Source organism: Macadamia integrifolia, chromosome 14 (assembly GCF_013358625.1).
Source record: "Macadamia integrifolia cultivar HAES 741 chromosome 14, SCU_Mint_v3, whole genome shotgun sequence".
NCBI lineage: Eukaryota > Viridiplantae > Streptophyta > Magnoliopsida > Proteales > Proteaceae > Macadamia > Macadamia integrifolia.
In genome coordinates, this window is record NC_056570.1 from 16,003,999 (window position 1) to 16,026,464 (window position 22,466).

The window sequence follows — 22,466 nt, forward strand, 5'->3', positions numbered from 1 at the left end:
AAAAAAAAAAAAAAAAGAATTAGGCACTCAGAGGAGTAGGTTTCAACCAAAAATAAATGGTCTCATTTCATTGCTAAGTACCAAATCGGTATTATCTTACTATATGATCCATTGAATCCAACCATTTATTTTCAACCAAAAAAAAAGAAAAGAAGAAAAAACCCAACCATTAACACTAATGATCCATAAATAAATGGTCTCATTTCATTGCTAAGTACCAAATCGGTATTATCTTACTATATGATCCATTGAATCCAACCATTTATTTTCAACCAAAAAAAAAGAAAAGAAGAAAAAACCCAACCATTAACACTAATGATCCATAAATAAATGGTCTCATTTCATTGCTAAGTACCAAATCGGTATTATCTTACTATATGATCCATTGAATCCAACCATTTATTTTCAACCAAAAAAAACAGAAAAGAAGAAAAAACCCAACCATTAACACTAATGATCCATTGAAACCCAACCGTTGTTTTCTTTCTTTACTCGTCAATACAAATTATGAAGCCGCTGGCCTTTTTGGGATAAAACTTGGCATATGAGTGTTGGAAATTGGGGACCTATCTGTTTACATTAAATTTAACCCATCCAATTACCATCAATAATAATAAGGGATACACACCCCTGTACTATGGTGAAGTTGCTTGACACTCCAAATTATTGAACATACTATTTGAATACCCATGAAACCTAACGGTGTTAGTCTATTGTTAATGGTTGAAATGAATATACCTTTTTATCCTTATAAGGTTAAAGGGTGGTTTTTTGGAAGAATAATTACTTGGACGCCTTTGTACTATGGCCTAGCTGTTTGGCACCCCAAACTATTTAACATATTACTTGAAGTCCCATAAAACCTAACAATGTTAATCTCTTGTCAGTGGTTGAAATGAAAAACTTTAGAGCTGAATATGCCCTAATTTTTTATATGGTTTTGTGAAGGAATTGATTTGGAAGATTGGTGAAAGGGAACCCCTTCACCCACTAATTAAATTGATTTGAGTCTTGTTAGGTTAATACATTTGAAGGGTGAATTGATCATTTTAACTTCATTAGTTTCAGTTGAATTAACTCATAAGAGTAGAATGGCCTTTTCCATTTCAAACACTAACAACATATTAACTCCGTCAGGTTAACAACATAAGGCCTTGGAACATTCTCTCTAGCCTTTTAGATGTCTATGATACTCTCTCTCTCTCTCTCTCTCTCTCTCTCTCTCTCTCTCTCATGAAAAAGAAGTACTCTTGGGGACCGACTCTGCCCGATTCCATCCGGAAATAATTCTGTACCGATTCCTTTTGAAAACCTTCATGTCAAGGCACTGCTCACTTTCACCGGTGCAGTAGTTAAAATTGTAGAGCACATGAATGTAAGGATTTAGGTAATTGACTCACGAATCGGACTGGCATTCTGAGTGTGGTCATTGCCGGGCTTATCCAAGCATGTTATGACTTATGACTCAGTTCTCGGGTGAGATGGCAGAGACCAACTGCTATACAAATTACAAATTGCTGCTACCGATCCTAAATAAAAATGCATGTACTCTGCCCATCAACTTCTCTACTAGTCATTCAAGTTTTGAAAGCCACATATAGGGTTAGAAGCAATGTCAAAAATCTCAGTTTGGAAACATTAACTGTATACCGCATCGCGATATCTTGAACCAGAAGAAAATTCACACAAGCTCTTATGATCTGTATTTCAGGAAGATATTGACTACAAACGAAAGATTACAAAAATTTGATGTATGGAAGGGGGGGGGGGGGGAATATGGAGTTGATAAAACCTATGGAGTATTTGGAGGACAAGTTTGTTGAAACACCTTGGTCTGTTTCACAAGAAGCTTCTCCAGTAGATCTCAGCACAATATACTTTACAACATCAGCCACATGACTTCCTTCTATTTCTCCCCGTTCTTTCGGCGCTGAAAGCCAGAGAGTTTGATTCAGAGTGTTGCATTCATTATACTTTTGCTATTTGAGGGGAAGAAGGCCCTGAGAGCAAGGAATAAGAAGAAAACAGACAAAGCCACCATCAAACAGGCTTAATCAAAACAAATTGAAGATCCTGTAAGGGAGCTCATCTTCCCTCTTCCTCCATCGTATAAACAGGTTTTTGCCAAATCTTAGTGTTCTTCTTCGGATCATCTGTCAAGCTGAGATCTGTATCATCCTCCTTGAATGTTTTAATGAAAGTTTTTGCTCCCATCATGATTAGCCTCTCTATCATAAACAATTGGTAATTGTTCTCAACTACTGGATCCAAGATGCTGCTGTAGTTTGATGAATATACCACGTTGTACCTGCAGAAATTAGTGACCTTAAGATCAACTTCACTGTTCATGCTTACTACAATGATAAACATTTCTACAAGGTATATAGAAATTAAGGCATATGAAAACAATATATTTTCTATCTATCCACCCACCAAAAAAAAAAAAAAAAGAAATAAATATCGATCCATTTCAGAAATTAGAAAACGGGAAAAGGATCCCCACGATGCCAGTGTGCAAATTCATCCCACAGTCTCTCACATTCCATGCCATGGACCCCATACCCTCTCTTCACATTAAATGCCCTCTGTATTCGAACTTTTTCCAGGACGCCTACTGGCACTCTGGCCTCATGGGAAACCACTTCACCCTAGCAAAAAATATATATAAATTCTCCAGATCATATACAGCAATGTTTGGCCAATTTTGGAGCCTAGAATCACCAAAGAAAATCAAATAATCAAGGCTCCATTTGTTTCCAGCGGAAAAGGGCAATTTCCTGCAAACAGGCTTTTCCATTGTCTGCTTTGATGTAAAATGGCCCCAAAAAATTAAAAAACAAAAAGACCCTGAAAAATAAAGAGAAACTTTACATGGAGCAAACTTTTCATATAAAATATCATTTACATGGAAAATCTACAGAAAAAATTTTAAATAAAGGGCCTTAAGAGAAATACCTGATAGAAAGAGGAGAAAAGAATCCTGGCATCCTCTCATTCGAAGCTACGAAAAGGGTGCGTCCTGGTGGGACCCATTTTTCAATTCTCTGAAGGATAAACTCAGGACGAGTATCCCTGTCCAGATGAGGATGGAGGGTCCTGTAAACACCAAATCTATCTTTTCTAGTTTTTATCTTATCACCTCGACGAACATGGATGGCATCATAATCACCAAGGAGCCCCTTAATCTGCAATGGAATCAATATGGCTTGAGAAATGAAATGGTTGAAAACAGAAGCTTTGAAATGAATGTAAAACCCTTGTAGTCAATCTCATTCAAATGCACTACAGAACATGTGAGTAGAAACAGCATGACAAAAAATGAGACTGCACGATCAACATCAAACTAAAATAAATAAACAAGACTGTATGAACCTTGGTAAGTTAGTCGATATCTACAGAGGAATCATGGCTAGCTCTTTAGTGCTAATCACAATTCCCCTTCCTAGAGGTATTTTCTGGTCCTTATGGACCTTGGTAATTTAGATTGATAAGTTAGTTTTGTTTTCCTTTTCTTGATTTCCTATTCTTAGTAGGTTGCTGTAATGGTTAGTCTATATAATGAATGAAGGAGGGCAGTCCAAATCTAATCGATTGACTCCCAAGTTACAACAATCTTCTCCTTTCTCTTTTTCTCTTTTCTCTTTACATGGTATCAGAGCTTGATCCATAAACAAGCAAATTGAACTTTGCTATCATTGTATCAATAGTAACAGCCTCTTCTTTTCTTATTTGGTTGTTATTGGTTCTTTCTAAGGGTTCATCGATTTCTTAGAGGGGGTGGTTTCATCCCCTAGCTTGCCGATTTTTGGAATGGGAGTTTGATTGATTGTGATCAATCATATGTTTTGAAGGATCGACTCAGGGTATCATTGTGAGTGATTGTTGGTTGGGTTTTACGGTTTGAAAATTGAATTGCTCAAGTATTGGAAATCGATTAAAACTATCAGGGTTTTGGCACTTTGCCAAAGCCGATTTTGGCCATATCTCTCAAGACTGCCCTCAGTTTGGAACATCCTTTCAGGGGTTTATTCAGCATCATATTAGGGACGTTCAGTCCAAATTTGAGCATCATTGGAGCACTACACAACCAACCACATGTATTCTATTATTTTACCCAGATTTTGATTTTGTGATCTAAATCGATTCTTCTCTTGTTGCTGATTTGGTGGAGTTTTTGCCTAGAGATTTAGTTTGCCCTATTATTAGGATTGATCAGTTAAATAAGATCAATCAATTGTTTGATCTAAGACCTTGATAAGGAGATTAGATTGATTTTTCTGGTGAAAGAATCTGTGTGGATCGATTTTTTATCTTCTATGATTTTTTGTTGATCTCTTTGCATCAATGGTTGAAGCTGAGGCAAAGAATGTTGTCACTGAGGTGATATCCTCATCCTGTCATAGGATCACAGAGAAAAAGCTTGCAAGAGCTGCCGATTTTCAACAATGGAAGAAAGTTGTGCAGCTGGTTTTGACTGGTCGCAATCAACACGATCATCTTACAAAGGTGAAACCTGCTATAGACACTACATGGAATACCGTTGATGCATGTATTGTTGGACAACTGTTAAACTCGATGGTTATATAGTTGATATTGTTACTCACATCGACATTGTGAAGGACATGTGGATTATTTGAATATTCTGTATTTTTTAAGGAATAACTTGTCTCCTATCTATGAGTTATCTCAAGAGTTTTATCAGGTTGATTAGAAGGGTTGACCTCTGACTCAATTTTCTGATTAAGAAGATGTATGAAGAGCTAAACTCTCTAATTCCTATCAATGGTAATGTGTTGAAGATGCAGAACCAGAGAGAGCAGCTCATAGTTATGGGATTTTTGGGTGGTCTTGGACCAAAGTATGATTGTTCGTTCTCAGATTCTTGGGAGTGACAAAGTAGCATCTCTTGTAGATACCTATTCTCAAGTCTTATGGGTATCTTGAGAGAATTCTCATGATCCTACACTAGCCGATAGCTCTGCTCTTATTTCTCAGAGTAAAAATCGTGGTGGAATACATAGTACTGGTAGTGGGGGTGGTAAGGGGCAACCTTTTGGTAACTCCAACACTTAAAATAGTTTAGAAGCAACGCGAACATACCACCGTTCTAGCAAACCAGTACATATCCAACGCTTTTGTTGGAAACTTCATAGAAAACCTCCTCAAAGCAGTTTGTCAATTCAGCAGTAGTTACTGAGTCTTCTCAACCTTCCCAGACTAGACAATCTGAGGATAAAATGGTCAAGATGATAGATGAAGAATTTGCATTGTATACTCAATTTCAAACTCAGCCTCCTCAACTTTCCACTGCTACTTTTGTCCAGATAGATAATGTCATTACATATCTTTCCTCCTCTTTTCATCCTTGATTGATTCAGGAGCATCAGATCATGTGTAGTGTGTTAGGTTTATTTTCTTCTTTTCAAGAATCTGCTGCCACTGTCACGTAGGCTAATGGGTCATTTGTGAAAGTCAAAGGCACTGGCAATATTCGTCTTAACTCTTCATTGTCTTTATCTTCTGTCCTTCAATTACCAAATTTTCCTTTTAATCTTTTATCTGTGAACAAATTAAGTCAAGCTTACAATTGTTCTGTGACATTTCTCTTGATCCGTGTGTTTTTCAGAACCTTACAACGAAGAAGATGATTGGTAGAGGCCGTTGGGTTGGGGTTATATCTTATTGAAGACAATTCTTCTTTTGTTGTTTGTTCAAGTATTCTAAGCCCTCATCAGATTCATTGTCATTTAGGTCATCCATTTTTGCAGAGTTTACAAAATTTTGATTCTCGTGTTCATTTTATTTCTGGTTTAGAGTGACTCTTGTCATTCTGGAAAACTTCACCGTGTAAGCTCTTCCCCTAGAGTCAACAAACGGTTTGCACACCTTTTTTCTTTAGTTCATTCAGATGTATAGGGTCCGTGTCTCATTACTTTTAAGTTGGATTATAGGTAATTTGTTGATTATTTTAGAGTTACGTGGATTTACTTAATGAAGCATCATTCTGAGTTGTTTCTTTTTTTCGAAACTCAAAATCAATTTAATTTATCTATCATAATTTTACGTAGTGATAATGTCAAAGAATATTTTATGGTCCTTCCTCTCAGTTCATGGCTAGTTGTGGTATGATTCATCAGTCTCCCTACTCGGACACACCTCAACAAAATGGTGTTGCTGAGAGGAAGAATAGCCATTTTGATGGAGGTTTAATGTAGGACTAGATTTGACAAACCAAACTAGACCCAATACTGCAGGAACTTTTATAAACCAGAGAACAACCAATAATCACCCAAAATTAGGCAGCAAACAACAGTCCAGAAGTAAGAGTCAAACAGTCCTTGTAAATCAGAATTTTCAAACCCAAAATTTGGAATTTCTGAAACAGAGATTACACCAAACAAATAGACTAACCAGCAGCAGGTATAGAGTACTAGATAAGCCACAATCAGAAACAAATACCACAGGAGTAGGTAAGTCAAACCAGATCTGAAATCTGGGCAAAAACATAGTCGGCCAGAAGTATTTAACACCTCAGATCAGACAAACCCATGGTCTGATTGGTCCCAAATTAAGGTCAAACCTCCCTCTTAATAAACCCAACAATCAATCAAAAGGGGAGGGCCATCGGCTGGCTGGATCTTCAAAACAATATAGGGGCAGCAGGAGAGAAACTTGAGATTTCCAGAAGCAGAAATCAAAAGCAATTCAGATCCCTTACCTGGTTTGAAGAACCTTGCAGTTAACTTTGAAAAGAAAGAAAGAATACTTGAAGAGACCTCTTAGACTTCACGCCGCAAAGAGTCAATTGGATCAAACACCAATTCCTCCAGCCTTGATCAAACACAAGACAACTCTTTATGAAGAAGACAATAGCAACAACCATTAATTTTTTTATCAAAATCACTCTAGGCTTTTAGGAGCCTCCTCTTCTTTATTTATAATGTTAATGGGGGAGGGAATTACAAAATAGAAGGTTCCTAAAAAAGGAAAGCAAATATTCTCCTAATACAATAGTTACTAAAAACTGAAATTAGAAACTAGTTGAAAAATGAAACTAACTACTAATGACTTGACTCAATCAATAACTTGACTCCTAAGGAAACAAATATAACTCAAATCAAGCCCAACTAAAAAGGAAACTAATGAAAATGGAAACTAACTAGTAATCCCGTACTCAATCTTAGAGCCCCCTTTTAGACCCATAAAAGTGGTCTATTACACTCAAAACACATGGGATCAACGGCGTAACATGTATAGAACCCAACCATAGGCTTATTCCTAATAAAACAAGCCTATTTTGGTAATTAATCTGCATCAACTCTCCCCATCTTGAAAAAATTCGTCCTCGAATTTTGCAGTGATGAGGTGGGAACATGTGAATAGCAGCTGTAACTATTCCCAAACATAATTCTGGTTGCTTGTAAACTTGTGGAATGTAGTCTTCAAGGCGTGGAGCTTTCTCTTTGAAAAACCATGATGGTATAACAAACTCTGTATGTTCGACCTTTGCATCGATACCAATTGTGAATGTTGCATGCATAGAGTCATCAACGTTGGTAACCTTCTCATCAAGGATTGGAGGAACAATCTCTTCCTTCTCGTCATGAGTCTCTAAGACTTGTTGTGGAGTTTTTTCAATTACTACCTCATCTTCCAAGGCTTCAGTCTTGTCTACTACGCTCTCTCCAATATAGAACTCTTCAGTGGAATCTTCTATCTCTTGACCTTCGGTCTTTGAAGCTTCAAGAACCATCTCTTCAATGTGAACCTTGACTTCAAGTTATTTTGGTTTGAATAGAGGTATTTTCACTTCACATAGAGGGGTTGTGGCTCTTGGGGGTATTGAAGTGCTAGGTTTAGTGGCTGGAAAATTCTTCTTGACCTCCCTAGCTTGGTAACCAAACCTTCTACTTGGCTGTGCCATAAGTTTCTCTGCTCGAAGAGCCTTGTCAAAGCGATCTCTCACTGTATACATATTAACAACACAAATTTTTCTATTAATTTCAGCTCGTAATCCCAATCGAAACTGAGAAAGTAATTGCCTCTCATTCTTACTAATGCCTGTGCAAGAATAAAGTGCATCAAACTTATTCATATACTCCACCATAGTCATATTTCCCTAACGAAGAGAGTTCAGCTGGTCTTGTATACGAGCTCTGAAATTACGTGGCAAGTACTTATCAGATAGTTCTTGTTTCATCTCTTCCCATGTAGTAGGTTCTCTACCACGGTCCTCCAGTTCATACTCATAGGTTCTCCACCAATCACGGGCAGCCTCAACTAGCTTGGCACGAGCTAGTTTCATCTTCCGTCCCTCAGGCAAGTCATAATAATCAAAATAATCATCCAGAACAGCTACCCAATCATAGAACAATTGAGGGTCATGTCTCCCATCAAACTCCTTCAGATCGAGCTTGACCTTCTGTGAATCTCCAGAATACCTCTGTTGCACAGAACGCTCAGTCTCAAAATATCCTCTTACATGCTCTTCAGCAGTAGGTTGTGCTATCGGAACCCTCTGTGGTGCTCTCAGATTAGGGTTTGGTCTCCTATTAGTCAACTGAGCAACTACATTCAATGGGGTTTCTACTTCGGGTGTTGTACGTGAATCGCTAGTAGGCGGTTGTGATGGGGTCTCTTCATTCAACAATCTGGCATCCAATTCAGCCTTCAATTCAGTTTTCCATTTTTGTAAAAACTCTATAATAGAAGCTAGGGTGGGGGTGTTGTTCTCAGCCATGCTCTGATACCACTTAATGTAGGACTAGATTTGACAAACCAAACTAGACCCAATACTACAGGAACTTTTATAAACCAGAGAACAACCAATAATCACCCAAAATTAGGCAGCAAACAACAGTCCAGAAGTAAGAGTCAAACAGTCCTTGTAAACCAAAATTTTCAAACCCAGAATTTGGAATTTTTGAAACAGAGATTACACCAAACAAATAGACTAACCAGCAGCAGGTATAGAGTACTAGATAAGCCACAATCAGAAACAAATACCACAGGAGTAGGTATGTCAAACCAGATCTGAAATCTGGGCAGAAACACAGTCGGCCGGAAGAATTTAACACCTCAGATCAGACAAACCCATGGTCTGATTGGTCCCAAATTAAGGTCAAACCTCCCTCTTAATAAACCCAACAATCAATCAAAAGGGGAGGGCCATTGGCTGGCTGGATCTTCAGAACAATATAGGGGCAGCAGGAGAGAAACTTGAGATTTCCAGAACCAGAAATCAAAATCAGTTCAGATCCCTTACCTGGTTTGAAGAACCTTGCAGTTAACTTTGAAAAGAAAGAAAGAATACTTGAAGAGACCTCTTGGACTTCACGCCGCAAAGAGTCAATTGGATCAAACACTAATTCATTCAGCCTTGATCAAACACAAGACAACTCTTCATGAAGAAGACAATAGCAACAACCATTAATTTTTTTATCAAAATCATTATAGGCTTTTAGGAGCCTCCTCTTCTTTATTTATAATGTTAATGGGGGAGGGAATTACAAAATAGAAGGTTCCTAAAAAAGGAAACCATATATTCTCCTAATACAATAGTTACTAAAAACTGAAATTAGAAACTAGTTGAAAAAGGAAACTAACTACTAATGACTTGACTCAATTAATAACTTGACTCCTAAGGAAACAAATATAACTCAAATCAAGCCCAACTAAAAAGGAAACTAATGAAAATGGAAACTAACTAGTAATCCCGTACTCAATCTTCGAGCCCCCTTTTAGACCCATAAAAGTGATCTATTACACTCAAAACACATGGGATCTACGGCCTAACATGTATGGAACCCAACCCTAGGCTTATTCCTAATAAAACAAGCCTATTTTGGTAATTAATCTGCATCAAGGTTGCTAGGTCCCTTTTGTTTGAGATGAAGATCACCAAATATTTCTAGTCTGATATAGTTTTAATTGCTTGTTATCTCATTAATTGAATCCCTGCTTCAATATTACAGGGTGCTATTCCTCATTCTTTATTACTTCCTTCTGATCCTATGTTTATTTTTCCACCATATATTTTTGGTTGTGTTCGTTTCATTCGTGAACATCGTCCAGGGTTATCAAAGTTGGATCCTAGAGCTCTTAAGTGTATCTTTTTAGGATATTCACGTACCAAAAAGGTTAAAGGTGCTATTCCCCTATACGTCACTAATTATTTGTTATTGTTGATGTTTCCGTCTTTGAGTATATCTCTCATCCAGATGAATCCTTTGTTGTTTCTAAACTGGATGATGATCTTTCTCTATATGTTGTCCATCACTCTCTTCTGCAGGTTACTGTAGATGCAGTGGTGCCACCACCACCTTCACCAGTGGTAACACCAGCACCACCACTAGTTGTTCCGCTAGTCTATACTCGACATCCTCGTGAAGAATCAACACCCCTTACTATGGTTCCTACCTCTTCGTCTTCCCTTACGGTTCCTGATTCAGGTATTTCCCTTTCTGATATTGATCTTCTATTGCACAGTGTAAGGATGTTCAGAGTTGTACCTAACATCCCATTTAAAATTTTGTGGCATATTTTGGTTTATCCCCTTCATTTCATACTTGTCTTTCTACTTTGTCTTGTCATCCATATCCTAAGTCTGTTGTAGAGACATTATCTAGTTTTGGTGGAGGATAGCTATAAAAGACGAATTACTGGCTTTGGAAGAAAATCACAATTGGGATCTTGCACCATTACCTCAGAAAAAGTCCACTATTGGTTGTCGTAAGGTTTATGTGGTCAAGGTTAACCCTGATGGTTCTCTGGCTCGGTCGAAGGCTCGATAGTTACCAGGGGCTATGCACAGGTGTATGGGGTTGATTATTTGGACACTTTTTCTTATGTAGCCAAGTTGGCCTTTGTTTGTCTTTTGATATCCCTTGCTACATCTTCTCATTGGTTGTTATATCAACTCAATGTGAAGCATGCTTTCTTTCATGGTGATTTACATAAAGAGGTCTATATGGAGCAACCTCTGGGGTTTGTTGCTCAAGGGAGTCTGGTATGGTGTGCAAAGTTAAGTCTTAATGTGGTTTGAAGCAGTCTCTTCGGATGTGGTTTAGCAGGTTCACTGATGTGGTTTGTGAATTTATGCTATTAAGGTGCGACATTGATCACTCAGTGTTCTATCAGAAATCTGACAGAGAAAGAATATTCCTCGTTGTTTATGTTGATGATATTGTCATCACTGGAGATGATATTAAAAGGATCTAAAGTATGATAATACATCTACATCGGAAATTTCAAACCAAGGTCTAGGACGGTTAAAGTATTTCTTGGGTATTGAAGTTGCTCAGTCAAGGAAGAGAATTTCCCTCTCAGAGGAAATATGTTATGGACTTGCTAACAACTGGGATGTTAGGAGCCAAACCTTTGGATACTCCTATGGATCCAAATATAAAGCTCACAGTTGAGAGTGGTGACGTGCTAGATGATCTTGAAAAGTATCGAAGGCTGGTGGGAAAGCTTAATTATTTGAGGAGCCTGACCTTACCTTCCCTGGCAGTGTTGTGTATCAATTTATGTCGTCTCCATAGAAGTCACATTGGGATGCTATAGTTCGTATTTTGAGGTATCTCAAGAAAGCTCCAGGTCCTGGTCTGCTGTGCTCTAATCATGGACATGAGTCAATTGAAGGTTTTTATGATGCTGATTGGACTGGATCTCCTGTTGATAGGCAGTCAACAATTGGATATTGTACACTTGTTGATGGAAATCTTGTGTCTTGGAAGAGCAAGAAGTAGGCTGTTGTGGCTAGGTCTAGCATAGAGTCTGAGTATTGTGCCATGGTTCATGTCACTTGTGAGTTGATGTGGGTAAAGCAGCTATTGATGGAATTTGGGCTTGACTGCAATTCTTTCTATGCAATTGTGGTGTTTAACCGAACTGCGATCCATATTGCATCAAATTCAGCGTTCCATGAGAGAACAAAACATATTGAGGTGGACTGTCACTTTGTTCGAGAAAAGCTACAAGAAGTTATCTCTACAAGTGTTCGAACAAGGAACAACTTGCAGATGTCTTCAATAAGTATTTGGAGAGTGGTAAAGTCGATTATATTTGTAACAAGTTGGGCATGATTAACATCTATCCTCTAGCTTGAGGGGGAGTGTTAGAAGTTGATATCTAAAGAGGAATCGTGGCTTGCTCTTTAGCGCAAGCCATGATTCCCTTCTTAGGGGTATTTTGGTTTGGTCCTTATGGACCTTGGTAAGTTAGTTTTATTTCCCTTTTTGAGTTTCCTATTCTTAGTAGGTTGTTGTAATGGTTAGTCTGTATAATGAATGAAGGAGGGTATTCCCAATCTAATCAACTGCGACTCCCAAGTTACAACAATCTTCTCTCCTTTCTCTTTTTTCTTTACATTCTTCAAGATGCCACTTTCAGATAACCAAATGGCTCAAAGGAAGCTCAGTGATTACATTGGTTATGTCGGAAGCTTCACTCGGATATTCCCTCTAAGGTCTCACGAAAGGACACTACTGGTTCTCTCTTTGGTCAGAAGTAGCTTCGTAGAAGATTTATTTATTTATTTATTATTTTTTTTTTTTGGGGGGGGGGAGGTGGGGGAATACTGTAGAAGAATATTTCCTGAATGCTTTTGGGAAAGTTCTGAGGAATTTGGGCGAGGAAAGAGAACACTACCCCATTTTGATTCTATTATATTTTTTTTGGTTTTATGTTGTATAAAAACTCAGTAAGTCAACCCATGGGTTGACTGGACCACTTGAAACAATCATGGTTCTGTACTAAAGGATTTTAAGGACCAATCAAGTTAGCTTAAGAATCCAATTTAACTTTAGGCAAGGATCTGCTAAGGTTTGTCCGATTGATACAGATCAGAAACTTGATCTGAATTCCTCAATCAATTTCTTTTCCTCATTCTCTTATTTCTTACACCTCAACCATCTGTACAACCAAAATCTGCTCCTCCAAACTTAGTATTTGACAACAATATTCTAAAGCTCCAGCAATTCCCTTCAGAATGCTTCTATAGGTGTACTTATCTAAAGTGAATCCCCCCCTCTCTTCATAGATTTCAGAAAGTCCCAAGCAGTCTTTAAGTTTCTTTGATTTACATAGTCTGTAATCATCAAATCCCAAGTAACGGAATGATGAACTTCATCAAACAGATAGTGAGCATGACTTACATATTTGCATTCCATATACAAATTTCAGATGATTTTGGCAGTGTAGTTGTTTGTGATGGTTCCGTCTTTGACCGCCTGACAATGGGCTGTGGAGACTCTTTGTAAAACTTGGTTTTGTATGCAATAGGAAAGGGTGGTGTGATTTTGGGCCTAGATGCCAAAAGGAGCTTGTTCTATGCATAGACCCATTTAACACAATATTTAAAATCTGGCAAGCATTAGTGTGGCATTATAACTAACCACTAAGCCTGGAAGAAGGTTACAGGTCTCATAAGAAGTTCTTTTCTCTTTCCATGATTGAAATCAAAAGTCAGACCAGTGACAAACATAATAGAATTTTATTTCCCCACATGCTTATTTGAAAAGACCATACAAGATGCTCTGAACACAAATATTATTGATTACTCGTGATTCCAGCTTCCAGAGAAAGTGTTAGCTCAAAGAACGAGATGGTTTGCATATGATGAGGAAATGCATGTCTAGCAAGCTTTTATTTGTGGTGAGCATTATCAACTAAGGCAATATTAAGAGCTTAGACCTACGATGCAGTTAGTTTTAGAAGAGAAGAACCACTAGGATAGCAACATGTTAAAAGAAAAGCCACAAGTAAAACCTGTGAGGACCCCCCAATCAAAGACAACAGGTATGAATGATCTCTCTTGTTGTCCAGAAATATTGCAAACTAATGACGAAACTCTGAAGGAGATTGTCAAAACAGAGCAATACCAATATTTAGACAGTTGAGTGACTCTGTCTTTCCATAGCAAAGTTCAACGATGATCATGTTGCACGTTGCCACTGTGGGTTAGATTTTTCATCCATACTCATGAATATAGTACGTTATGGTTCCTTCACATCACAGTGCAGCAATGCAATCGCAGATATTTTGTGATGTCTTACTAAAACAACATGAAAAGGTGTGGGAATCATCCAATGGCAATTATGGAGAATGAGCAGTATAGGAACATACCAGATTGTATCAGCGTAGCAGCACAGAATCAAGGATGGGTGCACTTAACAGTTTCATGTGCAGGTGATAAATGTTAACACAAACATTTAGTTAGGAACTTCTATTTTTAGGTTAATCTTGTCAATTTACAAATATTACTAAATCTATCTTTCATTATTTCCCATTTTTCCTTTTGGACTGTTTTAATAAGTCCAAAAATTATTGTTCAGTGACTAACCCGAAAAAATTATTACTGCAATAGTAAGTCCAATTTTACCGCTTTAATAAATATTGGTTTTCTTCATTGTTATGGTTTATTGCAGTCTCCATAAACATTTTCCATCTTGGAGTAAAAAAACTGAACCAAACCACTACAAAATAGGATAGGGCCCAAAGTACAAACGAGATTTGTCCAACCCAAACTTGGCTAACTCATCACTTTTTCAACTTTATTTGCTATATTATTTATTTACTTCCTTTATTCACAGAATTCCTACACTATACCCAGAATCTCTGTTTCTATTTAAACACTGATTGTAATTCTTGTTATTAAGATTCTAGATATTTACCACTTAGGAAACTTAAACCACCAGACTACTAGAGGGTCTGATTTACTGCCAAACGGCCAAAATTTTATCCCCTTGGACCACCACTTCCAGCATCCAAAAAAAGAAAGGGGATGGAAATGTCAACGTTTATCAAAGAACATATTAATCATTTAGTAGAAACAAAGGTGAAAAAACCAACCAAACTAATAAATTGGGTGCCAACAAAATGACATAGTCACTTTCATTTGGTTAAATAAGCATTTACCAGCAGTAAAGGCATCGTTAGCCACCTTTGATAATGGTGGAAGGGCACACTAATAAATGCAGGCATCCACAGAAATTTCCAAAGAGCAAGAAACCATATGGCCAGTTGGATTTTCCCAGACATAACCAAAAATTAAAGTATTAGAACTTGAAGTCAGCCTCAAGATAACACACCTTGTCTGCTGCATCTCTTAGTTTTGCAGCTGCCATTGAAGGGAGAAATGAATACGGCAAAGTTATAGCACTGCGGTTGTTTCGATCTTTGCACTCCATGAACCTGGATGATTACAGTGATCAAGACCTATTCAAGAACTAGCAATCTTTTAAAAATTCCACCAAATCATCTACAGTTTCTGAATGCACAGGGATGATTAACTATGTGGAACTTTTGACTCAGCCAGAATTCACAACAACCACCCTCATGGTGTCCATGTAATGATTTCTATACAAACCACTACGTAAAGTACGAGTAACATGTTACTCAATTGAATTTAAAATGTCTCAACTGTCAAGCTGACTTTTGATTGTATTGATTAGCCAAAACATTGTTTAATTCACAAATTATGAAATGGTTCTTGAGTAAATGACAACAAAAATATGCGGCCTCAAGCTGCAAGAGTCTAGTTCTTGTAAACTGGCACAATAATTCTAAAAGTAAGCATTTAGAGTTACCATGACAGAGGACTCGCAGTGCGATTTATCAGCAACAGATTCACATATTGACTGCTGTTGAGTTCAGTCCGGCTTACTCCTTCCACATGGGCAACCCCTCTAGTCCCCAACTTCAAACTTGTCAAGAGTACCCGGTACCACATTTTCGAATTGTCCAGGATTACAGGCACTGTTTCAGATATCAGGTCCAAATCATAAAAGGAATCCATTGCGCAAGAGCTTGTTGCCCATCTACCAGATAATATTAAAAAGCTTCAGATCACAGAAAATAAACCCAGGACAAAAAGTGGTTCAAAAATAAGTAAATAATTACAAAAACAAAAACTTTGAAACAAACTGTTCCAAATGTTGGCTCACTTTTAGAACACAGAAATGGTTAAGAAAAAAAAAAAAAGAATCTTTCTGAAGCAAACCCACCTTTCCTCTGAACTTGCATTACTCAACTGATGGATAATCCCCTTCTTATTGTGAATTGGATTAATGCATATCCTTGAAGGCATCACAAAAGTTCTGCAAATGAAAACAGAAAGTTTAATTTTCTATATAAAATGAAGAAACAACAGATAATGTTTTCCTCTTTCCTGATTAAACCAGAAGTACAATATTATAGATCAAAGTAAAGTCCAAGTGGACATTTGGGTGTAGCCTGCAAAAAAGCACACCCATGGATTTTATTGCATGGAAACATGTAAATAGGTTCCGATCACAATCTCCTTCAGATTGAACAACTGGAAACCAAAAGAAAAAGGAACAAGGAATCTGCAGACCCAAATCGTGGAAGCTTAACACACTGGAATGTCCTTTCAGACAGATTACTTTCCCGACCAGTTTCCCAAAATCTCCAGAAGAAAACCATAACCCAGAAACAGTAATTACCTCTTAAGAAATATGGCTTCTTCAAGAGCGCAACGCAGGCTTGATTCTTGATGACCAAGACCCTCACAAGAATCACAATGTTTGCCAGGGCAATCGATTCGGTTACCCCAGTATAAGTACTTATCCAAGACTTGGTGCCTTTCGTACCTACTCTTCATTAGCTTCCGTAGAGCTAGGGCTCCTGCAGAAGGGAAGGAGAACCCAGGAGTAGAAATGAAAGAAGACAGAAGACAGAGAAACAAAATGGCAGCAACAGAGACAACTAATATGAGAATTGGGGATCTGGGCTTGTGTTTACTGTACTTCGAATTCCTCTGAATCGCCATTACTGTGGCTGAAGAGAGTAGGAGATGAGTGAGGAGAACTGAAGAAAAAGGAGAAGAGAGCAGTTGAGGAGCTTTTTCAGAATCTCACATCTCAGTGTGGAATAAGTATTTCTAGGCAGGTGAAACAAGCCAGGCAGAAGAAACCACTGACCCATCTGTAATCAGCAAATTCAGATCTCTCTCTCTCTCTCTCTCTCTCTACGATAAAGGGAGGGAGAAAACATACAAGGTGGACCCAGCGGTGTAGTTTCCAATTTTTCAAACAAATCTAGAGATGTAAACCTTCACCCAATTTTGACAAAAAAAAAAACTTCAGAATAAGTTGTAATTGTTTTTAGAAATTAATTTTTTAATACAGATTTTTGAGTATCCATTTAGGTTATTAGATGTCTGCATTGAACAAAAAAGATCGGAAGAAGATGAAAACTCGGCTAGAGTTGATGTTAAAGGTCTGAAGCAACTACCCACTAGGGTTGATGTTGAAGGTTCCTTGCTTGAAATCATATTATTGTCCTCACTAATTTTTTTCTTTTATTTAATTTTTTATTTATTTATACGTAATATGTTGTGAACTAATATGAGTATTTTAATATGATAATATACTTTTTTTTATCAAAATTATTATTTAATATTTTTTATAAAATTTTTATTGAATAAATTTTTTATAATTAAATCTTACAATATGAGTATTTTAATATGGTAATATACTTTTTTTATAAAATTATTATTTAATATTATTTATAAAAAAACTTATTTAAATCGTACAATATAGCTTTGGAATGAATTCAAATAATTTTTAGAAAGAATATGAATTCTCCTAAATAGATACAAACAGGTTATGAGATATGGATATTCAAGTATCCATTTACATCCGATCCAAACTAACTCAATTGAACAGTGAAGGAGACTGTCAGCCGATCCAATAGATTGGATTTTTCCCCATTAGTATTGGGACCAACTCATCAATTGATCTCCATGAGAAATAGACAGTTATAAATCCTAACCCCACCCCCCCCCCCCCCCACAAAAAAAATAATAATAATAGTTATAAATAGGTTATACAACAGTCCAACCCCCATATTTTTCTGTTGTAGTGGGTACTACATCACTGCCATAATTATAAAATTGATACTACATCACCATCACATATGGCGAAGGATTTTTTCTATCTCCACCGTTGAAGAAAATTTTAATTTTTTTTTTAATATGTGTGTGGGAAGAAAATTTCAATATTTGTTTGTAGACCGCAATCTAATGAATCAAAATTTTCTTCCCACGCACATATTAAAAAAGAATTAAATTTTTCTACACACAAATATTGAAATTTTCTCATTTAGGTCAGATAAGGGTTTACCTAGTGCCAAGATTCCCACCAGTGCAGGGTCTAGAGAGAGACTATTTCCCGACTCAAACTCGAGACCACTTGATCACAATTGAATAATTTTATCGTCACCCCAAAGTCCACCCTCTTACTCATTGAAATCATAGTTCTAAAAATGAAGCGAACCAAAGATAAAAATTAGAACTGGTTCACAGTTCTTGTTGAATCGTATTAAATCCCAAGAAACCCAAAATCGAGGTTGCTTACCTATGACTGGCCATTTTTTGAGCTTTAAACTTTCTATTTTCAACTTTTAAAATTGTTCCACTAAAGCTGAGTTTATAAGGCTACATCTTTGCAAGCTTTACATCTCCACAACAATGGGAAAATAGTTTAGCTAAAAATCACCAGATATATGGTAATGTGGATAAAATGTTTGCAAATTTTAAACAACGCCTAGCATATATGTCATAGATATTTATTTAGGCCAATAAGAAAAGCTTCCCTTAATTGAATTGTTTCTGGAAAAAAAAAAATTTTTTGGCACTAAATTTGGGCTCCGAACTTGAATATTTTATATTTTTTATGAAGAATATTTATATAGCCCAGACCTTCTAGATAAATTATTAGGTATATTATTCAATGGAACTAACTCCAATACAGGTATGGGGTAATTGACATGAGCAACTAGAACTTTTCTTGGTGATATTTAGAAAAGTATGCATTAACATATTAAAATTTGTTAATAGAAAAAGGTTCAATACATGTTTATCAATGGTCCAAGAAAAAACAGAAACAACAGAAACAGAACATTGTCAAACGGTGCCTAAATTTATTGAACCTTTTTCTATAATATTCTCAATGGTCCAAAATCTAGTAATTATTTTGCCTAAGGAGCTAAGGGTATGTTTATCACAAAGGAAATAAAACTAATTTCTAAGAAAAAATATATTGTAACCATGATTCTACAATTAATTTAAAATCTAAGTAAATGCTTCCTTACCGTTATCATTATATTCCTATTTAAATCTAAGTAGTTTGCTTTTGAGTAGGTTTAAAAATATTCAGAAAAATTCTGTCTTAATTTTTTTTTTTTTTTTTTTTTTTTTGTTTCTTACCCCTCCCCTTGCTTCTAACCAAATGGAGTGCAAAGGATAGATATTTATGTAATTTTGATACTGAATTTAACATTAACAGTGCCGTGTTTATTTGTACTCATTCAAGAGAATTTATCCATATTAAAAACATGTTAAATACAAACTTTTAGATTGTATTATTAATATTACCTCTAGTAATAATTTTTTTTTTTTTTTGTTACCAGAAAAGTCATAACATTTTTCCAGCTACCTTGCCCATTCGTACTATGTAAACTGGTCATTTAGTTATTTTCTTTGTTGGTTTTACCATTAGAATGAGAATTTTGACCAAAACAAGATAAAACCTAAACTTGACAGGAGTAATCCATTCAAAACTAATTCAATGACGTTTAACCTATACCACCAAGATTCATAAGGCTAATTAATATTATAAAAAAAAATTTTAATAAATAATAATAATAATAAAAATAAAATTTTCCTTTTATTTTCTTTATGTTTTTTTTTTCCCTTTCTGTTACTTATATATATATATATATATATTATTTTTTTAATACCTTAATTTTAATATGGGAAAAAGGTTGGTATGTTGCTAGTATATTATAAGCTAGCACCCACTATGTCTATCTCTTTCTTGCCCTATTCATCCTGTATGATACCTCATCCGGCGTCTCATTGATGTTTTCCGCTAATTTACCATATACTAGTGACATATCTATCAAAGTTTAAAGTTAAAGCGAAAATAAAGGTAAGATTGACTTTTCAAGCAAAAGGGGCCAGGAAGAGAGAATCATTTGAAGCTAATAATAGAGTAGTAATACCTAACCTAAAGTTAGAACCATTGATATTCAAACAGTTAGTTGAGTGTCGCTTCTTCAACTTCTCTTCCTTTATCAACTATTAAATATAGCCAAATATTTTTGTTTTCTGTTTGTTAGTAAATTTTTTAATTATGGTCAACATCCATGCATATTATAAATGTTTCGTTCATTACAAGCAAGAATAGTTTTTTATTCACTAACAAGCAAGAATAATTTTCTTCACTACTATTATATTTGCCATGTGGCAGTAAAGGAAACCCATTCCTTAAGTTATTAGATATATACCAAAAAAAAAATTTTTTTATTAGATATTGTTGTCTAATAACTATTAACCACAATAGCTAAAATTTATTTTATACTATTATGAATTAATAAGTAATCGAGTCTATAGTTAAATATTACAGAACCAAGAATGGTTTCATTAAAAATTATTTGTTATTAATTATGACATTTGTAAATAAAAACTTATTATTATTATATTTTTATTTCACATATCTCAAGATATATATTTCATAGCCATATATACATAGTCACAGTAGATAAGCTTGGCTCAGTTTTATAACATAATAGGATCAATGATGATGTGTCAACTCCAACCATTAGATATATGGGGGGAAATTTCTATAAGCTATATAGGTCACTTATCAAATTTCAGACTTAAGATTAATCATATATCCTTCCATGTATGTTTATGTGTGTCGTTTCATTAGTCTATAACACATCGACTTTGTAGTCCTAAATTTTCACACTCTGTATTGGGCTGAAACTTGCTAGGTGATAAAAAGAGAAAAAAAGGGTGTACTATGTTGAGTAGGCTTTCTAAACAACCGGATTGCAACAAAAATAAGATGAGCTATTTATACCATGCACCATAATCATTTAGGGGAAACAAAAAGAAAGTATCAATTATGTAACGCTAAAGGGTTAAAAGACTTTATCTTCCAAGTTGTAAAATGATGTTTTATAACCCACTCTTATGCTCCCCCATTTTGATGATTAATCTAACGTTGATTAAAGCTAAAGCATCATTATAGGTACTCAAGTAAGATTTATGACATTTAACCAAAAAAAGGAAGAGTAAGTTTTATGATATTTACAACCTTTAAGCCTACAAGGTAATTGCATTACATAATGGTTTGGTTAAGCCCTATTGATTAAAGCCAATAATCGAAATTTAATACAAATGGGATATTAATATTTGATCAAGGCCAGCCTTTTGTGTGTGTGTGTGTGCGCACATGAGTGATAGGCCTAGAACCTCAGACTAGGTGGTCATTCTCTTTTGATGATTAGGGGAAGTAGCACATTGTATATTGGTGAAGGTTCACATGCACAATTTAGGTTCCTCTTGCCCGCAGGTAACCTTCCCAACCCATCTCACACCATTCACGGGGTGTACATGGAGATCACACCCCATCCACATGCATTGCTGAGCATTAAGAATATTAGGAAGTACATAAATGGATGGTACAGCTAATTATTATTCTACTAATACTTGGGACTTGTTTACTTTCTTAGAATAAACAAATTTAAACAGTTGTAAACTGACATAATATCAGTAATAAAAACATTTCCCATGGCCATTTGTTGGAATTCCCTTTCTTCAACTAATTAACAAGTAGTTAAGTCCTTAAGGAAACAATGTTTCTTACATGGGCTTGAGAATTGATTGATGCCTAACCTGCTTCATTTGTTTATTTTTTAAAAACTTCTGTTTGTTATAAGGATTGAGTCATGACCATCAAGTGGGACTTAGATGAAAAGACTTCTTCAGTGAAGGTGCTTGCTTGGGTTTCTTGGAGGTTGGGGTCAATGTAATTCAAAAGCTGTCAAGCAAACATTTTGTTAATCAGGCCACATAGGCTACAAGAATGGAGAGTCCACATGGGTTCATGGGAATCCATGTGTAATGATCCATGAAGGGTTTGACTGAGTGACAAATCTAAGCCACTCATATCCATAGATATGGACGGCGAGGATTGCAGCATCCTTGGGCAATGCCGGATCAGGTCCTAACATTAGTACCTTAAATAAAGTCCTAATACAGTTACTGCACGACACTTCTCCAAGGAAGACAGAGGGAATGGTGATTTTGGATGGACATACATGTAAAGATCTAACACCTCTCCTATTTCCTGACATTACAAGATGAAGAAGAATATATATGGAAACAAATAGGACAGGTGTTGGATTCTCATACATTAAGTCCAGGGGAACGTACGTGCAGTGGATGCAAATTCGAGAATGGTACTATTATGTTACATCGTTAGATTCTTTTATTTATTAATTTTTTCAATCAATTTTTGTTGGATCTACCTTCTCCTTTCTCCTTCTCTCTCTTCTTCTCGTGTGATGAAGGGCTGCACGTGAAATTTTTTGTATTTTACAAGGTGGGGGCATCAATTCACCTTCTCTTGTGTTTGGGCACAGGGGCCACG

General features: G+C 36.1%; 1 protein-coding gene across 1 annotated transcript; it reads right to left on the minus strand.

Moving 5' to 3' along the window:
- Nucleotides 1-1,582: 1,582 nt before the first annotated feature.
- Nucleotides 1,583-16,974, minus strand: LOC122061937. The gene is made up of 6 exons (XM_042625519.1): nucleotides 16,467-16,974; nucleotides 16,008-16,100; nucleotides 15,591-15,821; nucleotides 15,093-15,195; nucleotides 2,956-3,185; nucleotides 1,583-2,308 (listed from the first exon to the last, which is right to left on the minus strand). The coding sequence occupies exons 1-6, from the start codon at nucleotides 16,790-16,792 to the stop codon at nucleotides 2,086-2,088; spliced, it is 1,206 nt and encodes a 401-aa protein (XP_042481453.1). The 5' UTR covers nucleotides 16,793-16,974; the 3' UTR covers nucleotides 1,583-2,085.
- Between the last annotated feature and the right edge of the window lie 5,492 nt (nucleotides 16,975-22,466).

What these genes read in the sequence shown, in the direction of transcription:
- LOC122061937 (XM_042625519.1), bottom strand. Translation starts at nt 16,792, where the DNA reads ATGGCGATTCAGAGGAATTCGAAGTACAGTAAACACAAGCCCAGATCC. An exon ending in AATGCAAGTTCAGAGGAAAG is followed by an intron (nt 15,822 to 16,007) that starts GTGGGTTTGCTT and finishes ATTATCTGGTAG; the next exon opens with ATGGGCAACAAGCTCTTGCG. An exon ending in ACTGCGAGTCCTCTGTCATG is followed by an intron (nt 15,196 to 15,590) that starts GTAACTCTAAAT and finishes GTAATCATCCAG; the next exon opens with GTTCATGGAGTGCAAAGATC.